Source organism: Capra hircus, chromosome 10 (assembly GCF_001704415.2).
Source record: "Capra hircus breed San Clemente chromosome 10, ASM170441v1, whole genome shotgun sequence".
Lineage (NCBI taxonomy): Eukaryota > Metazoa > Chordata > Mammalia > Artiodactyla > Bovidae > Capra > Capra hircus.
Window position 1 is genome coordinate 16,127,017 of NC_030817.1, and position 18,596 is coordinate 16,145,612.

Here is an 18,596-nt window from a genome sequence, read left to right on the forward strand (position 1 = left end):
AACAGTGTTAAAGTTATCCCTGCAGCTGTTTCACTAAAGGAACAACTTCTTAAGGATTTGAAAAGCCCTTGGGAGTAAATAACTCTGCCCCAAGTTCAGTTTCTGGGGTTGGGGATGAGGGCTGGGGGCTGGGGATGGGGCACCAGGAGTCAAGCACTTACTGCAGAATTCCGCATACTCAGCTGGCAGCAGGAAGGTCTGGGGGAGGATGTGAAAAGCCTTGAATCCATGTGTATGCTGCATTCGAATGATGTTTTTGTACAGTCGGTCCTTCCGGGTTAGTTCATATGACCTAAGTTTCATAAAAGCATTTCCATTTCAGTAAACTATGACTCAGAGGTTTTCCTACGTTAAAGAGTTCCTAGTTCATGAGCAGTTACTGGGGACAGTCTTATACCCCAAATCTATCACTTTGTCAAGGAAATGATCACCTTAAAACCAGGGCAATCACTGCTACCAATCAGGGATTAGAAGCTGGCAAACTACAAAGACGGGCTTCAGTTAGCCATGACTGCATTCATGAGTCTCTGGGTTGTTGCACTGTTTAAAGACCATCCAAGAATCTTTGCTATAACCATTAAAAACACATTCCATCTGTTGTTCAGTTCAAAATTTTCACTTTGATTTCTTAAAATCAAAGGTTTCTTTGCCAGATCTAGGTATCACCAACACTTCTTCCTTACCCACTGTCCTCCTTCGATCTAGAGCAGAGGTCCTCAAATTTTAGTGTGCATAAGCATCACTCATAAAAGTTCCTTAAAAATGAACGTTCCAAGATCACATCTCCCAAAATTGGGGGATGAAGTCTAGGATTCTGCATTTAAACATGTACCACAGGTGGTTTTGCTACAGATGGTCCAGAAAACTGATTTGGTCTAAATCAGTGATTTTTGAACTTGACTGAGATATGGATCACTCATTGCTTTTAAAGTATATAACTTTCTAGGAATATATTTACCAAGAAAGATTAAGCACCTGGAAGGTGCTTTTTAAATATACACCTTCTCTGGAAATGCTGATTCCTTGAATCTGCAGTTAAAACCTGTGACTGTAATGTACCCCCAGTGACGCTTATCATTAAGCAATTAGAAACACTGAACCAGAGGATAAGAAAAACAACACATTCTCGTACAGCTACCCAGTATTAGTGGTCTCCAAACATTTTTGCTTGGTACTCCTGATACAAATTTTGGGAAACCACGTATATTTTTAGTTGACATGTAAGATTTTCATCATAAACTTAAATTGTTCCAAAGGATCTAATGAATGGCAAATATAGTTTTAAAATAAAACTATAACAGTATCCTTTTAAGTATATTCAAGGGAACCTCAATAACAATAGGATTCATTAGCCACTGCGCATTTTCAAAGTATTATAAAAGAAAAGGCTCTCCTCATCAGTAAATATTTCACTTTTTAAAATATTATATTTTTACTAAAATTAACATATAAACAGGAAAATAAACAAGTCACAAATGAGAGCATGATAAACTTCAGTCTACCTGTCTGACCACCACTGAGCACAGAACATTCCCAGCGCCCCAAAAGCCACCCTCATACTCCCACCCAGACATGACTCCCTCCTTTCATCCTTGCGTTTACTTCTTCCATTACGTTCCCCACAAACAGCTTAGCCTAACATAACAGATTCAGTGCTTGTGTCTTTTACATTATATTATACCTTTTCTATAAGAAAAATGTGCATACAAATTATATTTAATACTTTTTAATTTCCTGTGATCATAAGGCTGTGTCTGCTATACATATATTGACCTATCATTACAGGAACATAGTACACAATTCATCAAAACACCATAAACACTGTAACCTTTGATTATAATGTATATCATACTAAAATTAATTTCTCCATTTTGATCATTACACTATGGTTATAGCTGATGTTAACAGAAGGAAAACCAGGTAAAGAAAACAAAGGAACTCTGTATTATTATTTCTGCAACTTTTCTAAAAGTCTACAATTATTTAGAATAAAAAGTTACATTAAAAGAGCGCACACTAATATTGGAAACACTGTAAGTGTTTGCATTCCTCTTGTACATGAGTCAGCTGAGCTCCTCCAATTCAAACAGGAGCCAAGAAAACATAGGTTAGAATTTATGAATACTGAGTTCAAATTGAGATGAAATTCCTATATACCTACAGCGTATTTCAAAAGCTATTGAAATAAATAATATATTACTAACAGGCATTAGGAATGCAGTCTCTACTGTGGGCTATTTTAAGACTGTTTAAATATTTCTTTCAAATAGCTGCATCTGATTTACTTCAACTAACCAGTCGCCCATTTAGAAAACCAGTCCCATCTTCCAGACATTAAGGAAGAAACTAAGGTTTAAACTATTTTCTGCCCATGAAGCTCAAATATAAAATAAAATTGGAACCTGTTGAAAAGATTTAAAATACACACTTATCTAAGATGATGAAGAAATTATTTTACGTCAGAGACAGCATAAGCTTGGTATTTATACACATGAACTGAATATGAGACAGTAGAACTGAATAAGAAGAAAACTTCATTTCATAAAAATGAGGAGTAAAATACATGAAGTGCTTAAAAAGAAAACTTCCTGAGTAAGTAACTGGGGCATAAGTCCTGGAAATAAAATATAACATAACCACTGAGCAATTAACAAAATTTTTATTAGATTTGCATCTCTTCATTAGATAGATGAGATTACCTGCCCTCTTCCCCAACAGGCCATGAATCTCGGCCATGTATCTCTCTGTCGTTGAATATTACTCACTGCTAGAATAAAGCAGGGGATTCAGCATCAATTCTATTCCTGTTTTCTTTTTCATAGATGTAAACACTGAGAAACATAATAGCTAACACTTATATACAGTGTTTACTATGTGGCAGGCATGTGATGTTCTAAGCACTTCAGATCTTGATACATAAAATCCTCACTATAGTCCTACAAAGTGTGTGTTATTAGTATCTTCTTTTTACAAAGGAGAAAGCTGAAGCGCAGAAAGCTCACCTGCCCAAAATCAGTCAGCAGAGCCCAGATCTGGGCCCAGGCAACCTGGCTACAGAGCTCCTGCTTCTAGCTACTAAGCAGTATTGCCTCTCGAGGCTGACATTAACCAATGAGACTGGAAGAAGTTTAATACAGCAATGATCCTCAATTCTTTGAACTACTTACTAATTATAAGTCAAAAGCCATAAGATGACCTATCATTAAAATTTATATGTAATGATTTATCAGCTGACAACTTGATCATGTCCTTCTTTAACTCTGTTAAAAAGCAAAGAAATAGAAATCACTAACAGGCTAAAAGATTCATTATACTATTACCTGGAGTAAACATCAATTTTTTTCATTCCATATTTGGAACTCTGGAAAGTTTTACATCTGTGCATAATTTACATATTAAGAATCTAGGTGGGCTATTCTTTTATAAAGGGGAAAAACAGTAACTGAAAAAGAAGGTGAGAGGTAAGAATCTAGCCACATTGAGGGGCTCACAAGCAGCTCGATTTGAGGAAAGAGAATCTATGGGATTTGCAATCCAGAGTAGTGTATTTTAAACCATCCATCCTACAGAGCCCTCGCAAAGTCTTCAGCTACATCCAGGAAGGTGAACACCTCAGTGTGATTTAGAGACGGCTGCCCTATATCACAGACTTCCTTTTTTTTTTTTTTTTAGATGTTAATTATCTCTGCCGGCTACACGCCTCAATGTCAGGTACCTTTAAATGGAGCAAAGTAGCTGCAAGAGCATTACCTGGGAAAGTGATTAACCTTTTGTGCTTCAGAGAGGGTACGAAGTAAGAAGGGCTTCAGGTGGGATCCTGTCCACATTAGGTTATAGTCAGTGCTGCTCGGATGAACCTAAGGGCAGATAAAAAGACAAGATAAGAACCACCAGACAGCCCCTGGAAGAAAAATGGAAGAAAAAGCCATAGAGATTATTCACCAACAGAGCACTCATGGGGGTGGGCCCATTAGGATCTGATCCTAGTAAGACAAAAAAGCTGAGTGTAAGAACACGGGGATAAGCAAGTTTAAAGAACTGTGAGAGTTGGACAAGTACTACCTGCAAAGAGTAGAATTAACTCTTTTATAGAAGTCCATGATACCTCTTAATGTTCTTACATATCAAAGTGAGAGATGAGGACTCCCTTATCAGACTGTCCTTGCAGATGCTGAGTACAAAGTGATATCAGATCTAAAACCTTATACCAACTCAGAATTCATTCATTCACTAGAATTCATTTGTTCATTCATTCAACAATTATGTACCCTCTGCCTCTGATTCAGCAGGTACCACTTTAAGGCCTGGAGATAAAAGATCAACAAAGACAGGATATAAACTGGTATCAGAACTTCCTCAAAATATCTACTTCACGTCTCAACCTAAGATAGGAAGTGAGCAACTAGACTTTTATCAATTGTCTCAAAATATCTACAATAGAAGTCTGTCCAGCATTTTTACCTGTCCCTATTGATACCAACATCCCCATTTTCCCAGTTTTCTTTGGGAATAACATGCTCCTAAGGTTTTAATCACCCACCCCTCCTTTCCCCCAAGGAGTGGACCCTTGACTCAAGCTAGTCCAATCATTGCATCTCCAGAGTGCAGTTCTTGAGTGGAGAAAGGCACAAGGACAATGAATAGAGGCAATTCATTCCACAGCACCAAAGCTGGTCCTGAAGACTTCTGCTGCCGGATCCCTGGGGCTATCGCAGTCTCCCTTTCAAAGGCCTGCTTTTTCAGCTGTTCCTCTGATTCTGCTAGCCACTCTGTGCATACCTTTATTACAAATCCTTTCCTTTTTGGTTTAAGTTAGGCAGAGTCTGTTTCTGTTGCTTGTAATCAAAGAGCTTTAACTGAGTATTAAATAATTCCTTACGGATATCTCTGCTTCTAGCCCATGCCTAAAACCAAAGCAAGGAAAAAAAAAAAAAAAAACCCACACAATCTTGTGGAAATGTTTTCCATGTATTTCACGGTAAAGCCACTCAGAAAGTCAGTGCAAATTCTGCATCATCTCTAAGTAGGGGTCCCCTGTACTTTCTAGAGCTAGCCTTCTTAGATCATAGTCAGTTAGGTAGCTGGGATTTTCAGCTTTTGGGCAAATCAGGTAAGGTAATGAAAATGAGCTTACTTCATGAAATCCATGGGCTGTCAGAATGCTGCGTACCAGGCGACTGTCTGTTCGTACAATCTTGTAAGACAAGTGATAACGTTCTAAAGAAAAACAGAATCAAGTTCAATAACAGGAAAGTTAGCTGTGGAGAAAGGAATAAAAGAGATAAACAGTAATATGGTGGCTGCCGTAATTACACAAAATAACATTATACTGCTACCCTTATGCTACTAATAAGTGGATTATTTTGGAACAAGCGGATCTTAACCAGAGAACCTGAGGTTCATGGAGCTTCACAAAACATGGGGTGGGGGTGGGGGGAGAAATGACATCCTTGTTTTCAGTAATTTCTAGTTGCAATTTAACAGTACCTTCAATCAGGAATGTAAGCAACAAAGCAGAATGGTACTAGCAGTGCCTGTGACCCTGACACCCATAGAGAGCAAGTATTCTAAGATTCTTTTACAATTGTTCAGTTATCTTAGAAAACCCCTTATTCTCAGGAGGTCCTTGGTGGCCCAGTGGTTAGGACTGTAGGTTTTCACTGCAGTGGCCTGGGCTCAGTCCTTGGTTGGAGAACTGAGATACTTGTAAGCAGCAAGGCACAGCCCCTCAAAGAATCCCTTATTCTCACAGTATTTAAAAATTAATAGAGTTAACAGACCTACCACTAAGTCATGTTATTTAGCACACTAATAAAAAGCATACGTATCACAAACTTGGGTTTGAAAAATATTCTGAGACTATATTTCAATACAATTTATTTTCTTTGTAGTCTTGTGTATCTTTAAAATACACCTAAAAGACATTAGTCTGAGAAGAGACCCACAGGCTTCCCCATACTGCCGACACCACTCACTACACCAAAAAAGGCTAGGAAGTCCTGTTCTAGATAGCCCCATGTGCAACAATTCTGATCACCAGCATATCTTAGACCAGAGATATGATAAACTGGTGATGCGCAGACCGAAACCAATCTGCAGACCTGGCTTGTTCGTTCCTCATTGTGCTTTAAAAAAAAAAAAATTGAGGGTGGCTTCCCTGGTGGCTCAGGGATAAAGGATCTGCCTGTCAATGCAAAGACCCAGGTTCCACCCCTGATCCGGGAAGGTCCCACAGGCCGCCGCAGAGCCACTAAGCCCGTGTGCCACAACTATGAAGCCTGTACTCTAGAGCCTGGGAGCCTCACACTCAACCTCTTGTGCCGCAGCTACTGAAACCCTCACAGCCCAGAAGTCATGCTCGGCAACAAGAGAATTCACCCCAATGAGAAGCCTGCACACTGCTATTAGAGAGTAGCCTCCACTCACCCCAGCTAGAGGAAAACCTGTGCAGCAAGGAAGACCCAGCACAGCCAAAAAACAAAAAAATTTAATCTGTTAAAATAAATGAATAAAATTGAGGGACTTCCCCGGTGATCCAGTGGCTAAGACTCCACACCACCGATGCAGGAGGCCTGGGTTTGATCTCTAGTCAGGGAGCTATAATAGATCCCGCATGCCGCAACAAAGATTGAAGATTCCGTGTGCCACAACTAAGACCCCGCGCAGCCAAATAAATGAATTAAAAATATTTTTTAAAAATTAAAAAAAAAATTAAATTTCTAATCTTTTGCAATCGGAGGAATTCATATAAAAATATAGATTTCTGAACTTCTCTTGAAAACCCTGGCAACCCTGGGCTCGCCCTTCGGCAAGGCAACAGTCAAGCAGAGACGAGCACATGCTCCTGTCAGTACAGACCCTCGCTGTCCGGGATCAGCACCTTTACCACTTGGCCTGCCTCACTCATCTCCTGCCAGGCCCCAGAGAGCACTCTGCGCTCCTGGCTAAGAGGAATGTCTGTAATCGTGTGAGGCTTCTATATACCTCGAAAGACTAACATTTTCCCTGGCCCATTATATTCAATCTCTTTCTACACATCACTATAAATTGTTAGCTAAGCATTTGGCAGAAAGATTTTTTTAAAAGAACTGCACACTGAACAATTTCTGAGTGAGTATAATACAGAAACATATGAACAGGCTCTGGAACAAAATTCAGCCTCGAGAGTCAAAGATAAGCATTTCTTTTTATAACTTTATGTGAAAACATTCATAAATCCCTGCTGCCACTTGCCCAGCCCTAGCAGGAACACCATGCCAAGCAGACACAGGAGGACTGGAACCATAAGGCCAGACACTCCATACTTCTCATTCCCGCAGCAAACTTACAAGCCCAAACGTACAAGCCCAGGTACGGAGTTTTCCTAATGGTCAATCACTATTAAACCGTCTTTACAATATTGTTATGAGAAAAGCAGTGGGAAGTATAAGAAACAGCACAGTGCAATGCTCTAGTGTGTGTGTTCTAAGGTTTCCTAGAGCTTACCTCTATAAAAATGATCAATATGAAGAGGAATTAGCTGAACTGTTTCACTCTAGCAATAAGTAATATTCAACTATGGATAAACGATCCAACTAATTTTGTAAATGAACAATTCATATATTAAGAAATGCATTTCTATTTTTTCTACTTTGTTTATTACTTATTGAAATTTTAATTTACTCATACTGTTTTGCTCAATTTTGTATATTTGTTAAGATTGTGACATAGCTTAATCCAGGGCACATATTCAGTTTCTGGAGATACAATGATCACAGTAAATTTAAACAGTTTTTTTGGAGTTTGAGTCCTGGTTTCAAGTTGGGGAAGGAAAGCACAAGGTAAGCGTGGAATATATTGCTATCCCAAGAAAGAGAACAGTCACAGGACTGAGAACACGCCACAGGGTCTTGAAGGGGCTCCCCAAAGCCAAATTTGAGGCAATTGGAATGTAAGAATGAATGCTGACAGAAATAGATTTTTAACTCACTTATAAAAGAGAAAACCACCCATGAATCCATACTGCTAAGAAGGTGAGAAAGCTATACTAGTTTTCTAGGGTGGAAATCCAATACAAGTGTCGTCAAGGCATGGGCAGGGCTGCGTTCCTTTCTGCTGGCTCTGGGTGGGATCCATTTCCTTGCCTCTTCCAGCTTCTGAGACTGCCCCCATTCTCTGGCTGGTTGTCCCTTTCTTCTGTCTTCAGAGCCAGCAATGGCAGGCCTGGTCCTTCTCAGCTGCATTCCATGCCTATCTTGTAATTACATTGGGCCCACCTGAAGAATCTCCTTATCTTAAGGGTTAGCTGATTAGCAACTTTAATTCCTTCTATGACCTCAATTCCCCTTTGCTAAGTCAGGTAACATTTTCACAGGTTCTGGGGATTAGGAAGTAGACATCTTTGGAAGATTATTATTCTGTCTACATAGAAGCGGGAAGCTCTTCTTTACAGAAAGGCCAGCTAATAAATGTAGAAGGACAAACTGAAATATAAAATCACTATTTTACAAAAACTGTAATAGTAAGTGATTCAGACAAAAATCAATGAACACCAACGAGTGAGAGGCTAAGTGGAGAACAGGTTATTCAGACATCTCAAAACATCACTACAGAGAATGCTTATAACAAGAGACAAGAGTACCTTTAGAATGAAGCAATCTGGTAAACACTATCTAACCAAACGATTTAACTTGTCATCACTAATAATGCAATAAAATGATGCCATATGCTTCCCAATGTGATGCACTGAGTGACACATGGCTTCGTTAAGTGATAGTCCTGAAAATTTTTTCAACTTTCTTTAACCTGAATCTAAATATGTGAAATCAATCTGACAAGCCCAAACTCAAGGACATCCACAAAGAAACTAGTCTGGAATCTTTAAAACTGTCCATGCTATGAAAGACAAAAAAAAAAAAAAAAAGAAAAATCCACTAAATGGATGTAGGTAATGAAGGAGACTAAAGAAATATGGCAACTAAATGCAACCTCTGATTGGATACTCAATTGGGGGGGGGGGACCAAGATAAAGGACAAAATTGGAACAATAAGGAAATCTGGGCAGAGACTATGTATTAGACAAGAGGGTTTCAGCAATGGCAGATTTCCTGAGGGTTATCAATGTACTCTGGTTATAGAGAGGATCCCTTGTTCTGAGGATAAACTTGTTGAATAAAGTATTTAGGCGTGATGTACTTGAACTAATTCTCAAATGGTTCAGAGACAGAAAGAGAGGGAGAAGCAAACATGACAAAATGTTAATAATAATGTTAACTGTGACGCTAGGGAAACAGGACACATGAATTCACTGTACTGTTCTCATAATGTGGGAGATTTTATTTTTTTAAATAAAATGTTCAGAAAAATGAAATAAAACCAGGTCTTTTTCATTATAGTAACTGATCACTGACATCCTCAGTTTTACGTGTAAAAAGCCCAAGCCTCAGAATCTGCCTGCAATGCAGGAGACCCTGGTTCGATTCCTGGGTCAGGAAGACCCCCTGGAGAAGGGTTAGGCTACCCACTCCAGTATTCTTGGGCTTCCCCGGTGGTTCAGGTGGTAAAGAATCGCCTGCAATGTGGGAGACCTGGGTTCGATCCCTGGGTTGGGAAAATGGGAAGATCTCCTGGAGAAGGGAAATGCTACCCACTCCAGTATTCTGGCCTGGAAAATCCCCATGGACAGAGGAGCCTGGTGGGCTACAGTCCACTGGGTCGCAAGAGTTGGACATGACTAAGTGACTAAGCACACATCAACTGCTGGGAACCAGGACCGCACCCGATTTTCTGCCGGCTCTACAGTGCCTGCCCCAGGCCACAGGGAAGACGATCAATAAGGTGTATGGAAAACTGTATCTCTGGAGTCAAACTGCCAAGGTTCAACCTCTGGCTCTGCTACTTCCTGCCTGTCATCTTAAATAAGTTACTTAATTTCACTATGCTCAATTTCCTCACCTATAAAATGAGGTTGATAACAAAGGGACTTATCTCACAGGGTAGCTAAAAGCATTGAATCAATTAATATATGTTGAGCTTTTAGAATAAGAAAGCTTGCTGATAAGGCAATTTCCTGACAGTCCAGCGGCTAGAACTTGACGCTTTCACTGCTGTGTTCAATCCCTGGTTGGGAAACTAAGATCCCACAAACCACAAGGTGCAGCCAAAAAAAAGAAAAAGAAAAAAGTTTGCTGATACATAGGAAAAAATATTGTATAGTGGAAAAAAAAACCACACAGTGCAAAATAGCTACAAATATATATACTGATACACAGGATACATAGTAAGTTATACACTTGGGCTTCTTCTGAAATGATCTGGGGCTTCCTTGGTGGCCCAATGGTTAAGAGTCTGCCTTGCAATGCAGGCAACATCAGTTCGATCCCTGGTCCAGGAAGATCCCACAAGCCACAGAACAACTAAACCCATGAATCACAACTATGAAGCCCATCCCCTAGAGCCCGTGTTCTGCAACAAGAGAAGCCACCGCAAAGAGAAGCCCGCACACCACAACTAGAGAGCAGCCCCCACTCACCGCAACCAGAGAAAGCCCAAGCAGCAGTGAAGACCCAGTGCAGCCGAAAATAAATAAATCAACAAGCAATACCTGGTACGCCTGGGCTCCCTCTCCCCAGACAGAATCCAGTGGAGAACTGCAACTCTAAACTGAATTAACCAACTGCTCAAGTCAGAACGACCTCAGCCATGTTTTCTTCCATATAAAAACAAGACGCAGGGAGAGCAAACTGCCAAATATCCAACACCTAAGACTCTAACACACATCGCATCAATTCCACTATGAGACTGTAGAACTGTCTCGTCAACCACTCACATGCATCCCAAAAGACAATCTGAAGTACTAGGACCCCTGGGAAGTTCCAGAACTAACTGTAGCACAGAAAAGGCAAACAAGGAACCTATCATCTAACGTCCAGCACAGAAGCACCTAGAGAGTAGTGACGTGCTCTAAGGACTTTGTGGGACTAGAAGGAAGATAAAACTAACTTTTTTTAAATTAGTTTAGAATTCAAGAATAACCTTTTCAATGGCAACACAGTGTATTTTTGCCTCCCTGTCAGAAAACTCGGTCCTGCCCTGTACAGCTGACTATGGCAGTCACCAGCCACGTGTAACTTCAGCACCTGAAGGGTGACTAGTATGACAAAGGAACTGAATTCTTCATCTTATTTAACTTTAACTGATTTTTAATTTTGAAACTCATACTCAATTTGGCCTCAGTACAAGTTGGAAAACTTGTTTGGAACAACTTGAGCATAGGAATTTACTATAATTTCAAACTATAACATTTATGAAATCCAAACACAGACCAAATGCTTCCAATGAAAATTCTGCACCACATGGAGATGGACTAAAAGTGCAAAACACACACTGGATGTAAAATATCGTCACAATTTTTTTATACTGAGCAAATGTGAAAATGATATTTTGGATTAAATAAAATATATTATTAAAGTTAATTCCACCTATTTCTGCTTTTTTTTTTTTTTAATAAAGCTACTGAAGAATTACACCATATTTCTGTTGGACAGTACTAGTCTATACAAATGCAAACTGATGAAACTGACACATTCAGGGGCAAAACATAAAATGCTTCATTCCAGGAAAAGATTACTTTAAAGTGAAAATATCCATTACCTCTAAAATGCAATTCCACTTAAATATTCAAAGCATGTAATTTTGAAAAAACATGGATATGGTGAGTAAAAACATATTCCTGGAATATTTCACAAATAAAGCATATGAAATCTTATTGTATGAAAAATATTAACAGTGAATTCAATGAAACATTTAATAACGGAAAAAACAAGGTTGGTATCTCACACTCTAAGATCAACAGAAGATAGCTAATGCCCTAGATACACTTCTCAAGGGGATTTAACCCAGGATTATGATCTGAGCAGATCTATGTCAGCTATATTTTAAGACAGAGGGAAAAAAAAAACACCAGCAGACCAACAGTGTTTAACAACCCAGAAATCTCAGGAAGCAACTAATAAAACTCATTCAAATTGGTCTTTTCATAAAGGATGGTGAAGAAAATTATTAAACTTCAAGGAATTGGGAATATATAGAAAATTCAAAAACAATGTTTGACAAAACAAGTTTAGTGACTTTTTTTAAAACCAGGAAAAAAATTTAAAAACTTATAGGCTCCAGAAAATTGTGACTGCTTGAATAATAGCATGATTACATTGATGGATGCTAATGTCCAATAAATGTTAGGTATTCTAGAAAAGAAGGGTCTGCCTATTGCCACAGAATACGGTGACAAGCAAACCAAAAAGAAACATGTTTGAGGGAAGGATTATTTACTTTTGCTGTTTTTAACCCACCTTTGACTCTAACCATATTTAGAGGGAGATTCGCAGCAAGTATTAGTAAATCTTCAGTGACTTCAACTTCTGTGAACATGAATGAATCACATGCCTTTAAGTGGTAACCTAGGAACTCGCTAAAGGGATTAGAACACCAGGACCCTTGGGGAGGGAGGAAAATTCAAATCCCAGAAGCAGGTGCTAATCCTCCTCTGAACTCTGGCTTACTGTGGGGCAGGGATAGACCTTAAAGACATCTCAGAGTAGAGTAGAGCTTGTTCAACAAGTAGAGGAAGTGGCACAAAGTTTGAGTGCCTACTGTGTGCTAAACATAACGTGATCTCACTCTCACCATGCCTGCAAGGTAGCCATCATCTCCATTTCACTAATAATGAAATGGACTGAGAGAATGTAAGTGATTGCACAAGATTCACAGCTAGTAAATGCCAAAGCTGGGATCTGAAGCATTGACTCAGAACCCATGTAAAGATGCTTTCCACTATATCACACAACAAAAGTTCAGATGCATGGGGTGTGACCTTTGCAGACAGCTCCAGGCTAATGCCAGGATTCAGAGCACTGCTTAAAATCAAAGATGAGTGAAGGTAAATGAAATGAAGACTATGGTTTTTCTTGCAGTCATGTAAGGATGTGAGAGTTTGGCCATAAAGAAGGTTGAGTGCCAAAGAACTGATGCTTTCTAATTGTGGTGCTGGAGCAGACTCTTTTGAGAGTCCCTCGGACTACAGAGATCAAACCAGTCAATCATAAAAGAAATCAACCCTGAATATTCACTGGAAGGACTGATGCTAAAGCTGAAGCTCCAATACTTTGGCTGCCTGATACAAAGAGCTGATTGATTGGAAAAGACCCTGAAGTTGGGAAAGATTGAATGCAAAAGGAGAAGGGGGTGGGAGAGGATAAGATGGTTAAACAGCATCACTGACCCAATGATTAATTGAACATGATTCTGAACAAACTTCAGGAGACAGTGAAGGATGGGGAGCCTGGCGTGTTACAGTCCATGGGGTAGCAAAGAGTTAGACATGACTTAGTGACTAAACCACAAACAACAAGCATAGAAAAACAACAGCAAAAATAAGCAAAATTAAAAGCTAACTCTTTAAAATGATTCTCAAAGTGGACAAACTTTTAGTTAGAATGATGTAAAAAAAAGATTCAAATCACTAAAATCAGAAATGAAGGTGTGGATATTACTACTGTATAAAAGAAATAAAAAGGATTATAAAAGAACACTGAAACAACTATATGCAAACAAAATTATATAAACTGAATAAAATGTGCAAAAAGCCCAGAGAAACACACAGATTACCAAAACAGACCCAATAAGAAATGGAATAGACAAGCAGAGGCTGAACCAGTGATCCAAAGCCTGTCAACAAAGAGAAGCCCAGGACTAAATGCCTCGCTGGTGAGCTCTATCAAACGTGTAAAGAGCTGCGGTGATGATTTAGTTGCTCAGTCGCACCCAACTCGTGCAACCCCACGGACTGTAGACTGCCAGGCTCCTGTGTCCATGGGATTCTCCAGGCAAGAATAATGGAGTGGGTTGCCATTTCCTTCTCCAGGGGATCTTCCCAACACAGGAATCGAACCCAGGTCTCCTTCATTGCAGGTAGATTCTTTACCAACTAGAACTCTTTACCAACAAGGGAAGCCCATTTAAAGCCAATCTTTTTCAAACTCTTTCAAAGAGGAGGAAGGAGCCCATTCTATGAGCCCAGCATTACCCTGACACCAAAGCTAGACAAAGGCATTAAGAGAAAACCAGAAAACAATATTCCTTATGAATATAGATGCAAACATCCTCAATAAAATACTAGCAAACCAAATCCAGCAGCATATTAAAAGGACTATATACCATGCCCAAGTGAGATTTAGCTCAGGAATGCAAGGCTGGTTTGGTATACAAAAGTCAATCAACATAACATACCACATTCATAAAATAAAGGAAAAAAGACATAGAATCATCTTGATTGATGTAGAAAAGGCATTTGACAAAATCCAATTAGTGCTGTATAACGAAAACACTCACCTAAGGAATAGAAGGGAACTTCCTCAACATGATAGAGGGCATTTATGAAACCCTGGAGCTAACATCAAACTGAATGGTAAAAGACTGAAACCTTTCCCCCTAAGATTAGGATTAAGACAAAGATGCCCATTTTCATCACTTCTATTCAACACTGTACTGGAAGTTCTAGCCAGGTAAGGAAGGGAGGGAAGGAGGGGGAGAGGGAGGGATTGATAAATCTCCATTTACTGATCACATGATCTTACATAGAAATAATCCTAAAGAACACACACACACTATCAGAGCTAATAAATGAGTTCAGCATAAGATCAGTACACAAAAATCCGCAGCATTTTACACACTGACAATGAACAACTCAAAAATGAAATTAAGAAAACAATTCCATTTATAAGAGCATCAGAAAGAATAAAATACTGAGGAATAATGGTAACCAAGGAACTATAAGACTTGCATGCTGAAAACTGCAAAACATTGCTAAAGAAACTAAAGAAGACCTAAATAAATAGGAAGGCACCCCATGCTCATGGACTGGAAGACTCAAACGTAAGATGGCAACACTTCCAACAGCAATTTACAGATTCAGCGTACTCCCTACCAAAATCTAAACAGCCTTTCTTGCAGAAATGAAAAAGCTGGTCCCAAATTCATATGGAATTGCAGTGGACCCTGAATAGCAAAAAAAAAAAAAAAACTTAAAAAAGAAGAACAAACTTAGAGGACTCACACTTCCCAGTTTCAAAACTTAGCTCAAAGATACAGTCAAAAAAATAATATGGCACTGGTATAAGGATAAACATACAGAATGACAGAATATTGAGAGTCCAGAAATAAACCCATACGTTCAATAGTCAATTGATTTTCAATAATAGTCCCAAGATTATTCAACAAGGACAGAACAGTCACTTCAACTACCCATGCGGGGGATTATCCATATGTAAAAGAATGAAGGTTGGACCTTATCTCACAGTATGTAAAAAAGTTAACTCAAAACACATCCAAAGACTGCTTAGCTCTAAATGTAAGAGCTTAAACTACAAACCTCTTAGAAGAAAGCATAGGGATCGTGACTTTGGGTTAAGCGATGATTTCTTAGATATGACACCAAAAGTCTAAGCAATAAAAGAAAAAGTAGATATATTAAACATCATCAAAATGAAAAACTTCTGCCACGAAAGAAAACTATCAAGAACATGAAAAGACAAACTACAGAACAGGAAAAAATATTTGGAAATCATTTTTCTGATAAGGTTCTAGTATCCAGAATGTGTAAAGAACTCTTACAACTGAACAACAAAAAGACAAGCAAGCCAATTAAAAAATAGGCAAAAACCTTGATAGACAATTCTCCAAAGAACATATGTAAATGGCCACAGGGGATGAAAAGATGCTCAATGACAGTAATAGGGAAACGTAAATCATAACCGCAATAAGATACCACTTCACACCAATTAGTATAGCTATATTCTAAAAAAACAAAATGAATGTTAGTAAGGATATGGAGAAACTGCAACTCTCATATGTTGCTGGTGGGAATGTAGAATTGTACAGTCACTCTGAAAAATCCTTTGGCAGTTCCTTAATAAGTTAATCACAGAATTACCATACAATGTAGCAATTCCATTCCTAGGTATATACCCAAGAGAACTGAAAGCAAACAAAAGATTGTACATGAATGTTCATAGTAGCACTATTTACAAGAGTTAAAAGAGGGAAACATTTATCTGTCAACTGATGAACAGACAAAAAAAATGTGGTATATCTGTACAATGGAATATTATTTGGGCTTCCCTTGTGGCTCAGCTGGTAAAGAATCCACTTGCAATGCAGGAGACCTGGGTTTGATCCCTGGGTTGGGAAGATCCCCTGGAGAAGGGAAAGGTTACCCACGCTAGTATTCTGGTCTGGAGAATTCCATGGACCATACAGTCCACAGGGTCGCAAAGAGTTGGACACAACTGGGCGACTCTTACTTTCATATTTATCCATCAGCTGATGAATGGATAAACAAAATGTGGCATGTCTGTACACCACGGAATATTATTCAGCCGCAAAAAGAATGAAGTACTGATATATACTACAACATGGATAAACCCTGAAAATATTATGCCAAGTGTAAGACGCCATACACAAGGGGCTACATGTTGTATGAGACCATTTATAAGAAATATCCAGATTAGGTAACGGCATGGAGGCAGAAAAACCAGTGCTTTCTAGGAGCTGGCATGAGGGGGTTGTAGAATGACTGATCAGTGGATACTGGGTTTACTTTTAGATGAAAATGTTCTCGAATTAGAAAATGATGATGGCGGCACAATACTATGAATGTACCAAATGCCGCTGAGTTGTCCATTAAAACGATGAAAATAATAATTTTGTTATGTGTATTTTAACCATAATTAAAGAAAACAATTATCACTAAACTTTTTGTGATAATCATTTCACGATACATTAAGTTAAATCACCATGCCACACACCTTAAACCTTCTACAGTGCTGTACGTCAATGATCTCTAAAAACAAAAAAAACATAAACAAACACTTGTACACATAACTCTAAAAACAAAAAAACAAGGAAAAAATTTAATATGCAGAAAACAGTTTAAGGAATCATAAATAATCCTTTCAAGCATAAAACATCATGAGAATCTTCTCCTGACCAAGGCCCTTTCCCTGTCTAAATGTGGTTATCACTTTCTCCAGGTGCGGTTATCAGGGCCACGACCAGCCCTGCCCTCTCTGGGGAAAATCATACCTACCTCCAATTACTCGAATATTGTTGTCCTTTGTCAGAATAGCCTCAGCATGGAATACCAAAACCGGAATTCTCCTGCAGCCTCCAGTCCACATGATGCACGGATGATCTCTACAACCGTAAGAGAAGGCTTATTAATTCACAGCTCAAAATCTGAATTAACAATTGAAGCAGACCACCGGGGTCAGCTGCTTAGCACCTTTCCCCTTCTTCTGGAACAAGCACTCCAAAAGTCTTACAGGAAACCATTTCTCTCCCATTCTCAATCACGCGGTCTGTTCCAGATGAACTCCATCCCTGGGGCAGGGACAGGCCTTGGTTGACTTCAGCCAATCAGGGTTTTCCACACCCTGGTTATAGTTACTGGCTTAGGGATGAGGGCATGGAGCAGCTGGAGACAGTGTGTTGGGAGACATGTATGACCCTCCAGGAGAGTGACACTTTCTTTCTCTTCTGAAGCAGCTGCAGAGAGATGGCCTCCTCCCCTGATGGTTTAAGAGAATGAGGTCTGAAGTGCAATCGTCACTGTTCAACCTTGGAAGGAGAGCCTGGAGCTGTGAGCAGAGGAGAAAGTCAGGGGGAGCCTGACTGAGAGAATGAGAGAAATGAGACCCTGAGTGGCAAACGTGCAGGTACAGAATCAGGTCTTTCCTAAATATGAGCTAACACACTCCCTTTATTATTTAGGGCAATTTATGTCTTAGTCCCCAGCATAGATAAGAATCTTAACTAAAAACCAAAATAATCACAATAACTGACATACCCCTTTTATACCCTATAGTCCCTTTTTAAGCCAATTTGAGGACCCATCCTAACAGTCTGAGCTAGGAAACCTAAAGTAATACAAGTATTCCAATTAAGACTATATGTTTGAAAGCAAGCCTATACTAAATGGAACAGTATTTTCTTCCAGAAGAGGACCTCTAACTTTCTCTTATCTTCCAGAAATCTCTGTTAAATCAATCTCAAATGTATTCACAGATTAGAAAAATCTTCAACTGCCTTAGTGCAGGGAGGTAGGAAAGGAAAGAAATGACCTGGATCCCGCTTATGTGTCAAGAATTACACTAACAGCTATCAAATTATCTCATTTAATCCTCTTGCCAGTACTCTGAATCAAAGAAAAGGTATCTCCGAGAGGTTATGTAATTTCCTCAGAGTCATACAGCTGGTTATGCGAGGGAACAGGCATCTGACCCAAGGGTCTGTGTTCTTTCCACTCCTCCATCTCCATAATCCCATTTCAGTGATATTTTGCATAAACATCTTAAACTGAACCCCTGAGGAATTAAAATTAATCAATATCTTATATGGAATAAGATCCATTTATTTATTATCATTAATCCAAAGATTCAGGCTGCTCTCAAAAACTCACATGACCACACCCCTTAAAAAAGCCATACCACAAACCTCAGGGCCAAGTTAGACTCTCCCAACACAGGTTTAAACAGATCTATGCTTTGAACGTACAGGCTGCC

At 39.2% G+C, this 18,596-nt stretch overlaps 1 protein-coding gene across 9 annotated transcripts in view; it reads right to left on the reverse strand.

Annotated features, from left to right (window-relative positions):
* The window catches only part of TTLL5 (tubulin tyrosine ligase like 5), a 313,608-nt gene that overhangs the window by 288,783 nt on the left and 6,229 nt on the right, over nt 1-18,596 (reverse strand). For all 9 annotated transcript variants that reach the window (XM_018053946.1, XM_018053944.1, XM_018053943.1 and 6 more), the window contains exons 3-6: nt 17,123-17,229; nt 5,135-5,217; nt 3,751-3,857; nt 162-292 (exon numbers count right to left, since the gene is read on the reverse strand). In XM_018053946.1, the coding sequence (XP_017909435.1) occupies nt 162-292; nt 3,751-3,857; nt 5,135-5,217; nt 17,123-17,229 (428 nt within the window). The remainder of the gene's footprint in view (nt 1-161; nt 293-3,750; nt 3,858-5,134; nt 5,218-17,122; nt 17,230-18,596) is intronic.